The sequence below is a fragment of the Danio aesculapii genome, chromosome 9 (genome assembly GCF_903798145.1).
Source record: "Danio aesculapii chromosome 9, fDanAes4.1, whole genome shotgun sequence".
NCBI classification, from domain to species: Eukaryota; Metazoa; Chordata; class Actinopteri; order Cypriniformes; family Danionidae; genus Danio; species Danio aesculapii.
Genome location: NC_079443.1, coordinates 36,044,900 through 36,063,168, shown reverse-complemented (window position 1 = coordinate 36,063,168; position 18,269 = coordinate 36,044,900). Strand labels below are relative to the sequence as shown.

The following is an 18,269-nucleotide window of genomic DNA, read 5'->3' as shown; positions in this document are numbered from 1 at the left end:
GTCATAATACTGAAACCGAAAGCAATCTAGTGGAAAGTAGTGGAGTTTTTAGACGAGGAACAAAAGTTCATTCTTCTGTGTGAGCTATGCGGCTGGAAATCTGCACAGGATTAAGCCCTCAAGATTGCACAACAAATCTGATGACCGAGAGGGGAATTTGACTAAAATCCCATGTCAGGGAAACTGACTTCAATAACTGTGTGTGCTATTATCCCCAAAAGCATTACAACTTTACTAATGTAAAACACACTGCACAAACATATATGTGAAAAGTTTATTGCCTCAGCAGGTTTGAAGCACAGAATTCATTTAAAAGTAAATGAAATTAAATACAGTAAAAAAAGCAAACATTTCCCATAGGGAGTGCTATAAATTTCTTCCACAAAATGAAAACCTATACAGGAGTAAATGTAAAGATGCTTACATGATGTGTGCTTAATAAATGACTGCAGTATGGTTACGAATAATAAACAAAGTGATCTGAAAAGCCTAAAACTAAGACCACCTATTTGCCTCATCTGCACATCCTCCACCTGTTCCTTCCGTTCTTCAAAGAATGAATAAAGACGATTCCTACAAGAAGAATCTTTCCAATTTACAAAACTGTAATGCTTACAATATTCACAGTGTATTCACAATTCAGTGGTAGTCAAGTAACAGTGCTACAACTGAAGACATTACGACGGTCGTCTCGACACAGTATCCACCACTTCGTAATGCCCATATTTAAAGGCATATATTCATGCCTCAGGCCTCATACTGTTCATGTTGTGGTAAAGAATCCCACATTTACAACTTAGTCCATTATACTTCCATGCCAGGTCACGCTTCTTCTAACATTTGATCTGGGGCTGGTACATAAGTGTCCTGTATTAAACAAGAAAAAAATTGCAGTCAGGCTTTTTGTAAACAACTTGTGCCCTAAAATTATGTGACTACGGTGAACAAATGGTGTAGATTTCCTCTTGCCTAGAATATATTAATAATTAGACATTATACTTTTAACTTTAGTAACTTTAGGTTTATTTTTCTTTAAATTACTTTAAAAAAATACACTTTACAATAAATTTCCAATCTTTAGCATGAAAAATACTAATAAAAAATGTATTATTCTTAATGTCAAAATTTAAAATGACCCTGAGCTATTATGAACTTTGAACAGCTGTATATTTATTAAGCAATGATAACAAAATTAGTCATTACTTTAACAAATGTGTTCCTCATAGTAATTAATGGACCTGATTTTTACCTGTAAATTTTCTAAATGAATATACTGTAAAACCATTAAGTTAAGGCAACTCAAACCGTTTGAGGAAACCGATTGATACAAACCATTTGAGTAAAAAAAACTAATCTATTTGAGTACTGTGAACTTTCTCCATTTAAGTTGAAGTAATGAGGTATTTAAATAACTCATTACCTTCAACACTGAGTTGAACTCTTTTCAAATGCGTAGAATTAACTTTTAGTCAATTTTGAGTTAACTACACTCATTTCATTTGATAAAGTTGACTGTTGGGTTTTAATGTGTTTTAAAAAAAGTATTTCCTCAAACTCAAATACTATAATTCAAAGTCACATAATTAGATTTAATTATTAGACTAATTATTGTGTGACGGGTGTCTCAAAGCACATTTAAATGTTAATCTGTTTTCAGTTCATCAAAAATGACACGTATGCCTTGAGTTTCTACATAAGCAGTAAGATGCATTGCAATCAAACACATCTGTACACTGTAAAACGCAAAAGTCAACTTTATTAAATGAAATGAGTGTAGTTAACTCAGAATTGACTGAAAGTTAATTCTACGCATTTGAAAAGAGTTTTGAATTCAGTGTTGAAGGTATTGAGTTAATGAGATACCTCATTACTTCAACTTAAATGGAGTAAGTTCACAGTACTCATATAGATTAGTTTTTAGCTCAAATGGTTTGTTGCAATCGGTTTCCTCAAACAGTTTGAGTTGCCTTAACTAATTGAGTTTTACAGTACTCAGTTGGTTTGAGTTCTCGTCATTTATTTGGTTTTACTGTGCTCAAATTGCTTTGTTTACCCAAATGGATTATGTTCACAGTACTCATAGGATTAGTTTTTGAAATTAAATGCTTTGCTGCAATCGGTTTCCTCAAACGATTTGAGTTACCTTACCTTTTTTGGGTTTTACAGAAGTGCATGTTTCCCAAATAGCATACAGGCATTCAGCTACAAATCCATCTTACATGTTAGTCTATTTTCTATGATCTCTTTTGTCAATTAATGAATGCTCAAAATAAATAATAAGCATATGTGTAATGATAACTGCTTACATTGTTTCTCCGATGTCGTCTTCTGAACAGTAGGACCAGCAGCACAGCAGCCAATAATGCAGCCATGACTAGTATGGGAACACTAATAGAGACAGCTGTACTAGATTCATCTGCAGGTTTAATCTGGTGACCTAGTCCAAAGGGCTTTTCAGACACTGGTAAAAGACAATAACATTATATGAGACATTAGTGACATCAATACCTGTACAAACCTAATCTGTACATAATAAAGTGCTCAAAAAAGAACACCTCAGGTGTAAAAAAAAAAAAAAAAAAAATCTGAGCATTTGTAACCCCAGTTCTGAGATTATAGCATGATTTGTACTTTAACATGAGGCAAATGCTGTGTTATGTTCTTGAGTCTCTGATATCATTCTATAGATAAGCTATTTCATGATTGCTGTTGGCACTGTTATGATGTCAATGAGATGTTTTTAATATTGTGAGGCTATTCTCAGCTGGTTATAAATTTCGGTTCTGCTGCAGTGGCAGCTTCCTTTGGTTGTTCTGCTTTTACTCGACCTTTCATGATGTTACACGTAATCATCTAAACCAATCCTAATAGATAACAGCTAAGCAGACTTGGAAAAGGGAAGCACGCTGAAGCTACAGTATGCAACAGGAAGCAGCTTGCTGTTTCCGTTCAAGTGACGACATACTGATATGTTCTGTAAAAAAATTAAACATGTAAATGTCGATTCAAACTCACCTGTTAGATTAACTTGAAATTGGCTCATTGTTGAAACACCAGTGTCAACACTGATTATGCGATAACAGGTATAAACTCCTGTGTCCTCCACAGAAATGTTTAGGAGCAACAGAGAACAGTTTTTCTTCTGGTTCTTCAGGAAGAGCTCTGTTCTACCCAAGTATGAAGGGTCAATGTTGCTTTTATCTTCTGGATAAACATTCACCACTCTTAGTTCTCTCTGCCACACCAGGTCTTTAAGGTCTCCTGAGCAATTACAAGGTAAAAGTATATCCTCTTGAATATAGCCAGTCATTTCTTCAATGGCAGAGCCACCTACAAGAAAAGTAACAGACAATGCTCAAAACAAATTTCATTTTCAAATTCCTGAAAATCTTTGTTGTAGGTTCCAAAACTGGTCAACTGCACGTGTAAACATTTCAAAACATGGTTATGTGAAGCAGAGATTCCCAAACTAGGGCCCGCTATTTGAGAGGAGAGAGATATTGATAGGGATGGTTTAGAGATTGTCGTTTCAAATTTAATGTAACTCTTTGTTTGTTTGTTTTATTGTTAAGCTACCAAAAAGGTAACTGAAATTAAACGTTTCGATTTAAATTGTGTCAATTAATCAGATTTAGTTTCAAATGTTCAAACTGTCATTCGACGGATAGGTGATTTTGATGAGGAAATAAAGGCAAAGGCAGATTCTGCTTGACTAATGTATTCCACATTGAACTCCACAGTGACTTAAATGGGATTGTTTATGTTTTTATTGCAATAGTTATATTAAAAACGTTATACTGCTTTAGGTAATCCGATTCAAAATAAAGTTTTCTATTTATTTCAAAATATGAAGAAGTAAATTAGGAAATTACCCATGGCAACTTTAATGTAAAATAGTTTTGGTATACCCAGCGAACAATTTTGTGTTTAATAGACATCTAATAGACATCTAAACATAAACAGCTTCGCTAAAACAAGGTTAAACTTGGGCTGTCAGTGAAAATCTAGACATCTAAGAAGAACTCAAAACTAGACTAGTTGTCAAATAGACAGATTAGACAGACTTTATATGTAGTCATTCATTTCTGTTTATTTGATGACTGGTTTTGGCCTATTCTTAGACGTCTATTAGATTTTCACTGACAGCCCAAATTTAGCCTTGTTTTGACCAAGACGACTATGTTTAGACGTCTATTGGACATCTATAAGACATCTTTTAAAAACATAAAATGCCTGCTGGGTATTTGTCTTCGGCCCACGGCTATCAAAAATATGAGAAAAAGTTGTGGCACAACTGCTCTAAATCAACGCAAGAAACTTGTTTAGGCTACTTCATATCTTGAATTTTAACATATTAAATGAAAGTCACACGTGCATAATCGCACATGACTAGAGCTATTATAAAACTAAAATCAAGATTTTCTGGTCCAAAAGCATTCTGTAAACACTCACTCGTGAATGGCAGAAGTGTCAGCAATATCAGAATCATCTTGCTTGTCCTGTGGGAGAGAGAATCAGGTTTTGAAATATTTGTGTAGTTGGAAATTCCCAAGTCCGCAAACAAACCAATACAAGCTCGACTGAGGTGCATAGTTTTATGGTTGTAATACATGATACCAAAGGTGCGTACACGTTGTAACTGTAGTAAAAAAAACTGTTAGAAATCAGCGAATTTCCCCTCAAGTCAACCTCCTCCCCCCAAAAGAAAACTTATCCTGGCTCTGGAATGTCCTGTATGCGTGCTCCGAGAAACAAACGAGTCTCTAACACGAAAAATTGCTTGTCACTAAAACTTTTAACTGCATGCCTGAATTTGTTAAAAATACGAATATATTAAACGCAATAAACGTATAGTAAGTGACGCTTTACAATAATGTTCCGTTAGTGTATTTACTATGTCATGAACTAAGAATGAACAATACTTGTACAGCAATTGTTAATCGAAGTTTACCAATTATCTAATGCATTATTAAAATCCAAAGTTGTGCTTGTTAAAAATAGTTAATGCATTATGAGTTTAAATGAACTATCAATGATCAACTTTATGTTCAGTAACTAACGGAAATCGTGTTACAAATATATTGTCTATAATTGCAAACAATGTTATAAAGTTACATCATCATTTTGATCCTTAAATGTGCCAAATTGTATCATAGTTTAATTACAATGACCATGTTTTATCATTATTTTTGTTAATTTATTGCTCATTAATAACGGAAGTTATTTACATTTACTAACTTTAACTAATGGAAGCTTATTGTAAAGTGTACTCATAAGTATAAGACAAATAGGCTATAATAAAAAAGTAAAAGCATAATGTCATGCTGACCTTTGCCTTATATAGCTATCCTCTTGCAGAAGCTCCTCACGCAACCGATCGCTCTCAGGGAAGTGAAATGAATGGATCACACATTCGTGTAGGTTCTCATTTAAGACGCGCCTACGCATCATCCCACTCACAAACACCGCAGAACCACGGGGGTGTGACTGACTTCTCTGTTTTATAGATGTTGTCAGTTACCCAAATGTGACCTATAATCCTACAGGTGACTGCACCTGCATCTGCACATGACTGTCTTACTTGTTTACTATTTTGAGGAGCAAGTTATAGCAAGGTGAGATAAAAATTCAGGTTTTGCTGAATTTTACTGTTGTTTTTGTCCATGAGATGGCGCTAGAGGTTCATTCCATTAATACTTTCACTTGTGGCTTACTTTTTTATAGTTGTTGTGGATTAAAAGTTTATTGACAGATTGGCTGTATTGCAGGTGAAGTGTAATGCTCGTTTGTATTCAAAGTTGAGGTTAATGTTTCAATCCTTCATATTGGTTTCACCGTGTAGCTTATAAATGCTGATGGATAAAATGCAAATATTGTAACGGTTTATTCAGGGTGTCCACGAGGATTTCAAAAACCAAATTTTAGGCATTAAAAAGTCTTAAATACACTTAAATATTTTGTTGTAGGTCTTAGATCAAGTTAAACAGCTCTTAATTTTGTCCAAGTAAAGCTACCCAACCACCAATAATCCATCTAAAAACTAACAACACATCCCTTTACATGATCTTCCATTAATATAAAAACTATTTACTGAAGTAACCAGGCCATTAGAAAAAAATCCTTAGTGTGTAACCCTGTATAAGTCTAAAATTTCATTCATAATGGTCTTAAAAAGCTCTTAAAAGTCTTAAATTTGACGTAAAGAAACCTGCAGAAACCCTGCTATTGGATTATAGGCTTAGTCCTTAATTCCTAAATTTAATTTAAATGACTAAATTATTAAATTAACTTGCAATTCATTATTTTTTCCAGACACAACCTGGTGCCAGTTTTGACCAGGACATAACACGTGTACAATCCTGCATCTGTTTAAAAAAAAAAATTGTGAAGCAGCAGGAAGCAGTTGTTCAGGATTTGCATCCTGTTCTCATAGGAATGATCTATGCTGATTTTGTCTTGTGGTTTAAGCTCAAAGCTCTGACCTTTTTGTTATATCAGCTCTGTAAAGCTGTTAGGACAGCAGCATGGCAAAAGTGCCTTCTGTCCATTAAATCTAATCTTATTTTGTCCTACAACAGCAATATCTACCATGGCAAAATAAAAAACATTTTGCATACTTTTGTCTTCTGAAATTTGAAGATTAAGTTTTAAATTTACATACTGTATATTTATCAAATGTACCATTACTGCACTGCAAAAAATACAGGTTGCCTTAAATTTTTAAGATGAATCAAATTGAACTTATATTATGTTAAACTGACTTAAAACAGCTTGCGTAACTTTTAGACAAGATTAACGTAACTTAGAACATGATTAACTTAGTTTAACAAGTTACACTGAACTAAAAACATATGTTGTCATGACTTAGTGATCATATAATTTCTTACAGTGTGTATAACAATGTTATTCATTTACTTTCAGTGAGTAGAGCTCGTTTTTTTTTTTTTTTTTTTTTTTTTTGATTGTTTGTTTTTTGTTTTGTTTTTGCAGTTTGACACTAGCTTATGAAACATATCATAAATACTTACTCATGATGCTCATCGGAAGTGCCAGTGCTGCCAGGATCATTGTCAGCCATAGAGGATAGTTATATTCAAAGTAGGTTCTGCTAAAAAATCACAAGTTCTTAAAAAAGGAAATGAAAAGCCTTATTTCCGTTTGCATTTGCATTTGTGTAATGAAAAAAACTGAAAAACTGTAACCATTAATTTGGTTTTCAGCTTCTTCTTTTCAAAATATTTTGTGTTCAACAGAATAAAAAAACTCATAAGTGTTTGGAACCACTTGAGGGTGAGAAAAGTGAGTGTATTATCATTTTTGGGTGAACTATGCTTTTAAGTTCTTATTTTCTTGACAGCCTTAAAGATCTTAGGTATTTTCTAATTATTATTATTTATTTCTATTTTTCTACATATATATATATATATATATATATATATATATATATATATATATATATATATATATATATGTTTTTGTTTTTTTTTTTTTTTTTTTTTTTTTTTTTGCTGTACAAAGAAAATCTATTCAGAGTGGACAAAATAAATCTAAATGTTTAGTGAGTGAGTGAATTAATGCATTGCGTCCGTTAGATGGCGCTCAAGGGCTTCAAGTAACCTTGGCTTTTCAATTTGACTTTATTTACTCATACATTCACATCTTACAACCACAAGGCCACATTTTGGGTAACTTGAATAGCCTTGACTCTGCCTGTTGTAATAGAGTCTACAAAATATACCATAGGGCAAAAATAACCTTGTTGATTGTACCAGTTTCTTTTATTTTAATAAGTAAAGAAGTATATGTTACAGTAAATAAATGTAGAAATGAATGAACAGTGATGATGTGAGGTTTGCAAACAATATTATAAAATGACTTCATCATTTTATCCTTACATGTGCCAAATTGAATCATAGCTAATTGCAATTGCCTTATTGCATCATTATTTGTGTTGCTTTGGTTCATAACTGTGCATTTAAACTGTAGATTTAAACAAATGCTGGGTTCTATGTACTTCATGTTGTCCCAACAAAAATCAATTAAGTTAACCTAATTGTTTTTAGAAATTTTTGTCGATTAAGCAAAAAAAACAGTTAAGTTATCCCAATAAAAAGTATTGTTATTTTAACTCATTTTAATTAAGTAGTTATTGAGCAACAAATAATAACTTGACTTCTAGTTGATCATTTGGAAAAGTGGCAGAAGGTAAATTTTTCCTAGGAATTATCTATTGAACTGCATCCTAATCATCACAAATACTGCAAGACATATTGGAACCCGCATGAACCCAAGATTCTTACAGAAATCAGTTTGTGAAATCAAAGTTTGTTGAAGGAAAAACCATGGTTTAGGGTTACATTTAGTATGGGGGCGTGCGAAAGATCTGCAGAGTTGATGGCAACATCAACAGCCTGAGGTATAAAGACATTTGTGCTGTCCATTACATTACAAACCACAGGAGATGACAAATTGTTCTACTTCAGCCTTTACATCAAAGTTAAATAAAGAAAATATAGAAAATAAAGAAGGTCAAAGTGCGCCAGGATTGGCCATCCCACTCACCAGACATGAACATTATTGAGCATGTCTGGGGTAGGATGAAGAAGGAGGCCTTGAAGATGAATCTAAAGAATCTTGATGAACTCTGGGAGTCTTGCAAGAACACTTTTCTTTGCCATTCCAGGTGACTTTATTAATAAGTTATTTGAGTCATTGTAGAGATGTATGGATGTCGTCGTCCAAGCTCATGGGAGTAATACACAATATTAATTATTTTTTCCTCTCCACCATGACTTTATATTCTATACTGTACATTATTTCTGTTAAGTGAGAAAATGTTTGTCCAAGTAAAGTCAGACCTTACTGTCCTAATCAAATAACTACAAATCAAGGCATGATCATATTTTATTTTGGTAAAATAAGCGTAATTTAGAGGCCATTGCTTTTCAAATAAGCCAATTCTGATACCAAATGATCAACTAGAAGTCAAGTTATTATTTGTTGTTCCCAAAACTTGGACAAGACTTTTGTCAGGTAACGTATGTTACTTGCAAGGTAAAAAGCAGAGATTTAATTTTATGAATGAAATAGGATAACTTTGATAGTGAGAATGTTTTGTTTTGTGTATTCATGTGTATTAATATTACAGGTTTTTAAACTATGGTGAGTTTTTAATGCTATGCAAACTAATGTCTTTGTGTTGTATTTTGTTATTTTGGCTAAATCATGTGCCGAAGCCTATCGCTAATATAGATATTGATACATGCCAATAACTACTGCTGAAAACTCATAATCATCTTTTTTTTAAATGTTCACAAACTGGTGTTGACTGTTCACTGTTCCTATATAGCAGATGATAAATCATAATTATAAAAGCTACGTTTTCAGTATAGGTGATTTTGAGATGAGAACACATTACTAGTCTCAGTTGTTTACATTCTCTGACTGAATCTTTAAAACACTATCAATGACTAACAGAGTGCCGGCAGGTGGTATAAGTAGGAGCTCACTGAAAATTCCCAGTTTACAAGTTGTAATTATGAGTTGTACAAGGATGTGAAAGCTTTTCACTAGTCGGAATCTTGTAATTACAGTAATTCTGATAAGGCATGAACGCACCTATATTTAGATGCCTCATTGGCAGCTGTTTCTATGGGTGCAGTAAGAAAGCCATCTGCCATATTGGAATGGTTAAAGGTCCCCTGAAGTGCTTCGAAACATGCAGCGTTATTCAGTGTGTTGGTGTAAATTTAACTGAAACAGGAAGACAGGGTTGGACTTATCAGGCAGCTCCTCCCCCATTTATACAATAGCCAACAAAGATTTTCAGAGCTGTTGAGCTCGGTAAAGCTCTATTTGACCACTTATGAATGTCACAGTCTAATAGTAATGCTGAGTCAAACTGTTTCTCCACCTAATCTCTTCCAAATTGCTTTAGAATAGCCTAAATCATCTACAGTTGAAGTCAGAATTATTAGCCCCCCTCAATTATTAGTCCCTATTTATTTTTTTTCCCCAAATTCTGTTTAACGGAGAGAAGATTTTTTTCAACATTTCTAAACATAATAGTTTTAATAACTTATTTGTAATAACTGATTTATTTTATCTTTGCCATGATGACAGTAAATAATATTTGACCAGATATTTTTCAAGACACTTCTATACAGCTTAAAGTGACATTTCAAGCCTTAACTAGGAAGGTTAATTAGGCAGGTTAGGGTAATCAGGCAAGTTATTATATAACAGTGGTTTGTTCTGTAGACTATCGGAAAAATATAGCTTAAAGGGGCTAATAATATTGACCTTTAAATTGATTAAAAATTGTTTTAACTCATTTTATTCTAGCCGAAATAAAACATATAAGACTTTCTTTAAGAAAAAATATTATCAGACATACTGTGAAAATTTCCTTGCTCGGTTAAATATCATTTGGGAAATATTTTAAAAAGAAAATAAAATTCAATGGGGGGGGGGGGCAAATATTTCTGACTTCAACTGTATATGTAGAATTCACATTAATCTTATAGGTTTAGGTTTTGTTGACTGAGGTTCATATATGATCAACTTCGTGCAGGAGCAGACTGTGTGTGTGTGTGCTGTGACTAGTGGTTTAAAGTAACCAATTATAAAATACTCAAATTACTGTAATTGAGTAGTTTTTTCTCAAGAATTGTACTTTACTAAGTAGTTTTTAAAAGTGTGTACTTTTACTTGAGTATATTGTTAGTGCTATAGTCTGTACTTTAAATCTGCTATTTTCTTTTAACCTGCTGTGTGATTTTAATGCATGAGCTGTGCTGTACAGCTTGCATTGCAGTTCTAATCGCCAAACACTCATTGCTGGAAAAGGGTCTGGCTGCAGATGTAAGCTGAGCTGCATGCAATGCTTTTAATGTACACACCTAACCCTACCCCTCACAGTGACATCACTAGGTCCATTAAGTGCATTGTGTCTGAGATCATTGTGTCTCAGCTTGCATATGCAAGTCTGCAGTCAGATACTGTTGCATTGCTTTGCCTGTTAGACAGGGTTAGACAAATGCATAACCACCAGGGCAGGCTTAGCGGTTAGCACTGTTGCCTCACAGCAAGAAGGTCGCTGGTTTGAGTCCCAACGGGGTCAGTTGGCATTTCTGTGTGGAGTTTGCATGTTCTGCCCGTGTTCGCGTGGGTTTCCTCCAAGTGGTCCGAGTGTTTGGGTGTTTCCCAGTGCTGGGTTGCAGTGTCCACTGCGTAAAACATATGCCGGAATAGTTTGCGGTTCATTTCGCTGTGGTGATCCCTGATAAATAGGGGACTAAGCTGAATGAAAATTAATGAATGAATTACCACCAGGGCTTCTCAAAGTCCAAATACAGAGAGAATTCAATCAAGGTTTGAAAAGTGAGTGTTAAACTTGTAATCGAGTTAGCTTTTTTAATGTCTGGTTGGCAATACTTTAAAATAAAACCAAATGAGACAGTTTTCCTGCATGACAGACAAGTATATGGTTGTGATCGTAGTCACTGATGGTCAAGTTAGTTAGTTAGTTAGTTTATTTGGCCCTGTAAGGGAAATTTCATTGGCAGCATACACTCACAGAGACTTCTGACATTTCACATTTGATATATATATAAATAAATCATTTTCAGGATTTATTTGAACTACCCAGATGAGCCTGTATTATAAGTTTCAGCAATTGTTATCTGAGGATAACATACTATGGAATGTTGCAACTGACAAATCGAAATCGAATATTCCAGACAGCCTTGTACTAAAGTGGATTCATTTTCATAGCATACTCACTAATCTTTCCAACATGGGCTCATTCTGAAAACGTTGCTGTGCTCAGGGCTCTCTCCTGGGACAGCATGCCAAACAAGCTATTTATAATTGTGTGTGAATTCTTGAAATATCGTTTTAGGATCGATATTGCATTGTGATAATTCGCAACAGTCACATAGCAAGTATACGCAATGCTGAGTCTAGATTATAATTGATCATTTTGCAAGTGTTTTTTAGTGCCTGTGACTGTATGAGGGTTTTGAAAGCATTCAGACATAAGAAAATGTACCTTTTGTAAATTTGACAAATTAATAATGATTAATTGTATTGAATTGTTTATAAACAAAGACTATGCCGTATTATTTTATATTTTATTTTTCAATTACTGTATACCTGAATACATTTTGACTCTTCAGTAAAACAATAAAACGCTGTTTATTTAATATGTATCTTTTTCATTATTTATCTATGCTTGTAGAATTTATCTATGCTTGTAGATTGTTTATCATATTTTATGCACTCCTCTACAGAATCTTCACAATCAATCTAAAATTATAGATTCTTTACAAACATTTCTTCCACTCATCTAATGAAATTGTATTCATATCAGAATTTATATCGCTGAATAAAAAATATTGCAATATTTTTTTCCAATATTGTGCAGCCCTACTGCATACAATTAATACAAACATTTTGAGTGATTTTTGCTACTTGAATGTTGTACCATTCTTCACGACATATGTCAATCAATATCATTATAATTAATTTGATCAAATTAAAAATATATATTTTTTTTTTGTCAGGGGCTGCTTGAGGCAACAATAATTGATTACACGCATGAAATTAAAATGCATTGGTTTATTTCTTGTTTTTTTATCACCATTTTAACTTAAATTAGGCTATCACACCGTACTGGTTTGCAACTGCCTGCATTTATTGATCCCAGTGATTTGATGTGATGGTCAAACTGTGCGGTTTACTCGCTGACCACCTCCAATCTCCGAGTCCATTCTCCTCCACTTCCAGACGTGTGGTCAGCTGACTTTCCCTGGAGCAGCTGTGTGCAGTCGCGCATTCTCACAAAGCACAACCACACGATAGGGGCACACGAAGCAGAAAATCGCGACAGAAAAACCCTGATCCGCTCAGGATATATATCCACCAGGACGTGCTGCGCTTGGGAACACAGCCATGGGTATGGACCGCACGGTATTCCTGCTGTTAATGCTGACGACTTTGTCCCTCGCCATCGAGGTAAGAATGATTGTGTAATGGAGAAGGAGCTTGGTTCTCCTCCATACTTTAAAGGGCGGCCTGGGAGTGAAGGGAAAACGCATGACACGGATGCAGACAGACATTTTGGGCGCTGCATGATTGGCACTTGCAAGATGATCGCTTTTTATATTGCAATATATATATATATTTATATTTGGGACGTGTGAGTTTTAAATCGGTTAGTGTTGGGTGGAGGCTTCTGGTGCAGGCTGCTTTACACTAATAGTATTGGGCATAGTGTAGAGCGTGAAAGTGATACACTGATATCACTGAAATGCATGCCTTATTCTGGCGTCTTTCGAAATATAATACACTGATTTGCTTTAATATCTGAAAGTCATTTGCACAGCTTCTTATCAGAAAGTGATTCGCATTCGATGGACGTTTGCACACAATTGTTTTCCACTGGAAATGCTGATATGGCGACTTTATGCTACTGTAACCTTACGGGTGTGATGCGTTTTATATAACAGCAAATAAATGTTTTCCAGAGGAATATGAACTCATGCCATGCAGATGCGGCTGGCGAAATCATGTAAACATCAGTGACTGACAGCCCTTTGTCACGGGGGAGTGTAAAAGAAAACGCAATTTTCTTCGCCGACTGGGATGTAGACGTTTTGTAGAACTACACAAATGATAAGCATATAAAAATGCTGGGTGGTCTGCAAGATTGCAGAGCTCCGTATTGAGCGATTAAATGCTGTGGCAGCAATCCGACGGCCCTCAACCAGTCGAGCATCAGAAGAAAACGCTCATTCCTCTGCGGAGCCTTTTGCGCATTTATTATTCACACTAGTGTTTAATGGTGGGTTTGTTTTGTTATGTTAAGTCGATGTTTTTAAATGACTAAATAATGAGGGGCTGGTTCGTGAAGGAATGATTTTGTGTGGAATATCAAAAAAGATGTTAGCTGACAGAAGCAAGATGGCGTCAGTGAACTGCGGCGTTTCATTTTTTTTAATCCAAACGCCGTAAAGGCAGAAATCTGTCCTGGATGCATTCAAGGTGCTTCTCGCACCCTCTAACAGACACTGTTTATGCGTATGCTGTTTATTTTAACGTTGGTATTTCCATGTGAAGAATATAAGTCTTTATTAACTCATGTTTTACACATAAGAGATTTTTTTTTATTCTATGCATTTCATAATCTTAGTGCTACATGTAAATAGAGTGTTGTGTTATCTTAAAATATTGTAAAACCAGTATATCAGAGTGCAAATAATGACAGGGGATGTGACATTGAATCCAACTAGAAAAATGGCAGGCTAGCAAATATAAACTATTTTGTTTTATTACAATATAATTTTATTATGGTCGTTTTGTTAGGATTCAGATCATAATGTTATATCAATGATAGCAAAGATTGTTTATAGTAGGGAAAAGAGAAAGTTCAACTTAAAATTTGCTATTAATTTAGCCTTCTCACCCTCTGGTCCAAGATGTGAGGGTTTTTTCTTCAGTAGAACATCAGAGAAGATTACAGATTTTTATCTGAAACCATAGCCATTGGTGATTAATAGGTCATCTGCTACAAGCACTTGTGAGATGATAAAAAAATTGGCAAAACACAATGAATGCCTGAGGCTCCTGACAATAAATTGGGGTTTTATAATGCAAAGCAATCAGGCGCTTCAAGAAACTAAAAGTTATTTTCAACATTAATACATTTAATTTACAGCCTCTGCAAACTCTTCTAAGTATGAGTCTGAGCAAATTCTTCTGTTTACAATGAAGCATGGATTGTATTGTTTGACAAATTTAACTCATATTTGGATGCCTAGTAACCACTAGTAATATAAAAATGACTGGAAACCTAAATAAAAAAGTTTCAAACAAACAGGATCAATGTGATCTCATATCATACAATATTGTTTGAGAAGCTCATGCTTCAGACTATGGTGAACCTGAATTGTTTGCCTATGCTGTAGTAATAATGTTTTAAATAATCTTCAGTTTCTTGCACAGACCAATCCTTTTGCTTCGAAAAGTATCATCTGGATTATATATTTAGTTTTCACTATGTATGGAATGTATATATATATATATATATATATATATATATATATATATATATATATATATATATATATATATATATATATATATACACACACACATCTCATGAATCACCATGGACCAAGAATCTTCTTTAATTTTCTCTCGATGAACAAAATTCACCTGAATCTTGGATTTGATTGAGTAAATTAACCATATTTTTTATTTTGGGGTGAAAAGTCTTGTAACTAATATTCCCAAAGCATTTTCAGAATCAATAAATATATGTGTATATATATTAACTGGATCACAGCTCAATCCCTTTCGGTCAGTATTGTTATTACATAAGACATCAGCAATAAAGAAAAAGATTGACCCACTGTAGTTGGTTTTCACTTTAGTATTGATTCACTACAGCTGAATGGAATCAAGTTTGTGGGTCTTAGTTCATGTGTGCTAGCTTTACTATTGTTCTAAAACATTGACTGAATTCATAGTTAATTTGGGTCTTCAGAATTAATTAGTAAGTCTTAAGCATGTCAAGTGCTGAAAATTTCAAGTACTAAAATCTGACCTTTTGTAAGTCATTATTTTCTCTCTGGCTGGTACAAGAAATAAGCCCCTCTGGCTTTTTTCATTATAGGTGCCGCTTGTAGGTACTGTGCCAAAACAATCTTTGACAGTTTGCGCTGTCACCTCTTTACTGGTCACTATAACCACACACAAGTCATTTTGCCTGAAAGGTCCTTTGCTTTAGCTTGCTTGTAATTACTAAATCTGTTTTCAGTCAGCCTCCATCTGAAAAAGGCCTTTCTTTGTTTGACTGGGGAATGTCACTGGAACATGTAAACACGGTCGGTTTTAAATTATGTTTTTGAGCGCTACAAAAGCTACTTCATTGATTTTGACAGCCTTCAAGATTAAGCCAGAGCTGAATGACTCTTGAAAGCTGCACATTTCATTTAGATAGATGCATTAATGTGGATCCTGAGCTGCTATGACAACCTGACTGAGACACTATTTCGGGAGATTGATATTCGCAGATGATTAGCTTTCACCAGTGGCTCAGTGGATGTCGGTGTTAAAGCAGTTTGAGCACCATGGTAATTCCATTATAAATGTACATCTATAGCTTTTATTCTGCATACAGAATGATCTTAACTACTGCAATGAGCTGTCTTACACATGGGTTTCCTAAAGAGCTAACTACTGTACTGCGGTCAGTGTAATTACAGTGTTCTGTTTTTAAACTGCCGTACAGCAGAGAGATGTTTTATTGCGCTTTAACCACCAAGCTCTTTGATTAAAAGATAGATAGAAGGAAAAACAGATTACCAGAGTCTGACTGTTTATCTACACTACCTGACAAAAGTCTTGTCGTTGATCCCAGTTGTAAGAGCAATAAATAATAGCTTGACTTCTAGTTGATCATTTGGAAAAATGGCAGAAGGTAGATTTTTCTGATGAATCCTCTGTTGAACTGCATCCCAATCATCACAAATACTGCAGAAGACCTATTGGAACCCACATGGACCCAAGATTCTCACATAAATCAGTCAAGTTTGATGAAGGAAAAATCATGGTTTGGGGTTACAGTCAGTATGGGGACGTGCGAGAGATCTGCAGAGTGGATGGCAACATCAACAGCCTGAGGTATCAAGACATTTGTGCTGCCCGTTACAATACAAGCCACAGAAGAGGGCAAATTCTTCAGCAGGATAGCACTCATACTTCAGCCTTCACATCAAAGTTCCTGAAAGCAAAGAAGGTCAAGGTACTCCAGGATTGGCCAGCCCAGTTACCAGAAACAAACATTATTGAGCATGTCTTGGGTAAGATGGAGGAGGCAATGAAGACCATGCCTTTATATTCTATACTGTACATTACATTCTGTTAAGTGAGAAGATTTTTGTCTAAGTAAAGTCAGATCTTACTGTCCTAACTAAATAATTAATATCAAGGCATGGTCATATTTTATATAGGTAAAATAAGGGTAATCTAGAGGCCTTTGACTTTTATATAAGCCACTTTTGATACCAAATGATCAACTAGAAGTCAAGTTATTATTTGTTGTTCCTAAAACTTGGATTGCCGACAAGACTTTTGTCAGGTAGTGTATCTGGCTATCAGCCTATACATATGACATTAAATAAATATGACATTGAAACTTCTAATAGGTGGATAGTCTCTGTCTTAATGACAGATTTTTTTGAATCATTCACCCAAAGTGGCTGATTTATTTAATAAAAAACGACAACAAAACAAGGGGCTGAATGGAAGGATGATCATGTTTTGCACTGACTTTGTAACTTTTTTCATTGACAAAACATATTAAACAGACAATTTTGTAGTTAAAATGCAATTGTGTTTGTGAAACTGCTGCATAAAATTAATATCACATTTTCCATCAGGCTCACATGCTAATGATCATGCTCTTACTTGCATAGTAACTAAGGCTGCTCAATATATCGTTTAGCATCAATATTGCAATGTGCTCATTTCAATAATCACATCGCAAAGATGTTGAGTCTGAATTATAGTTCAGCAGGAGCTACAGAATTATATTTAATCACTGTATTTGTATAGAATTTAAATGATTCATGCAAAAAAAAAAAAAAAAAACTTTGAATTACTTAGAATTTTTGTCTTGTTTCTAGTCCAAATATCTTCATTTCAAAGTGAAAAACCAGATTATTTCACTTACCCCTACTGGCAGATCATTTAGAAAATTTAAGCAAAATGTCTTAATTGTGACTTATTTCTCCTGATGGTGAAAACAAAACAATATTTATACTTGCTCTAAGAATTTTTTGATATTTGGACCGGAAACAAAGACAAAAAGTAAGAAAAACATGTTTTTTTTCTATTGCGGTTTTTTAGTTTCTGTACATGAATACTGTTATACTCCCCAGAAAACTATCAAATAGTGCTATTTAAATTATCTTGTCAAACGGTATTAATATTGCCATATTTATCACAGAAAAATTTAATATTGCAATATCAGATTTTTCCAATATTTTACATCCCTAAAGTAGCTATATCACATTTTATAAATACATACATATATAAAACATACAGGTATTTTTTCTCTTTCATAACTTAAACTAAACTTTCATTTGATGGGCATTCTTATAGGCTTAAAGAGATAATTCACTCAAAAACGTTAATTCTGTCATCATTTATGCACTTTTTATTTGTTTCAAACCTTTATTAGTTTCTTAATTCTGTTAAAC

General features: G+C 34.2%; 2 protein-coding genes across 3 annotated transcripts in view; one reads left to right on the top strand and one right to left on the bottom strand.

The window, feature by feature from the left end:
• Positions 1-260: 260 nt before the first annotated feature.
• On the bottom strand, positions 261-5,463 carry si:dkey-192g7.3 (uncharacterized). Its single transcript, XM_056465009.1, has 5 exons — positions 5,330-5,463; positions 4,453-4,499; positions 3,016-3,330; positions 2,307-2,461; positions 261-867 (listed from the first exon to the last, which is right to left on the bottom strand). The coding sequence occupies exons 1-5, from the start codon at positions 5,449-5,451 to the stop codon at positions 823-825; spliced, it is 684 nt and encodes a 227-aa protein (XP_056320984.1). The 5' UTR covers positions 5,452-5,463; the 3' UTR covers positions 261-822.
• Positions 5,464-12,810: 7,347 nt separating this feature from the next.
• Positions 12,811-18,269, top strand: part of appb (amyloid beta (A4) precursor protein b) — a 46,257-nt gene continuing 40,798 nt past the window's right edge. For both annotated transcript variants that reach the window (XM_056465620.1, XM_056465619.1), the window contains exon 1: positions 12,811-13,017. In XM_056465620.1, coding sequence (XP_056321595.1) covers positions 12,955-13,017 — 63 coding nt within the window. In that variant the 5' untranslated portion in view covers positions 12,811-12,954. The remainder of the gene's footprint in view (positions 13,018-18,269) is intronic.

Coding starts and splice junctions, on each gene's coding strand:
- si:dkey-192g7.3 (XM_056465009.1), bottom strand. CDS start 5,451: ATGATGCGTAGGCGCGTCTTAAATGAGAACCTACACGAATGTGTGATC. Junction 3,331..4,452: donor GACACTTCTGCCATTCACGA/GTGAGTGTTTAC, acceptor CTTTTCTTGTAG/GTGGCTCTGCCATTGAAGAA. Junction 2,462..3,015: donor ATTTCAAGTTAATCTAACAG/GTGAGTTTGAAT, acceptor GTCTTTTACCAG/TGTCTGAAAAGCCCTTTGGA.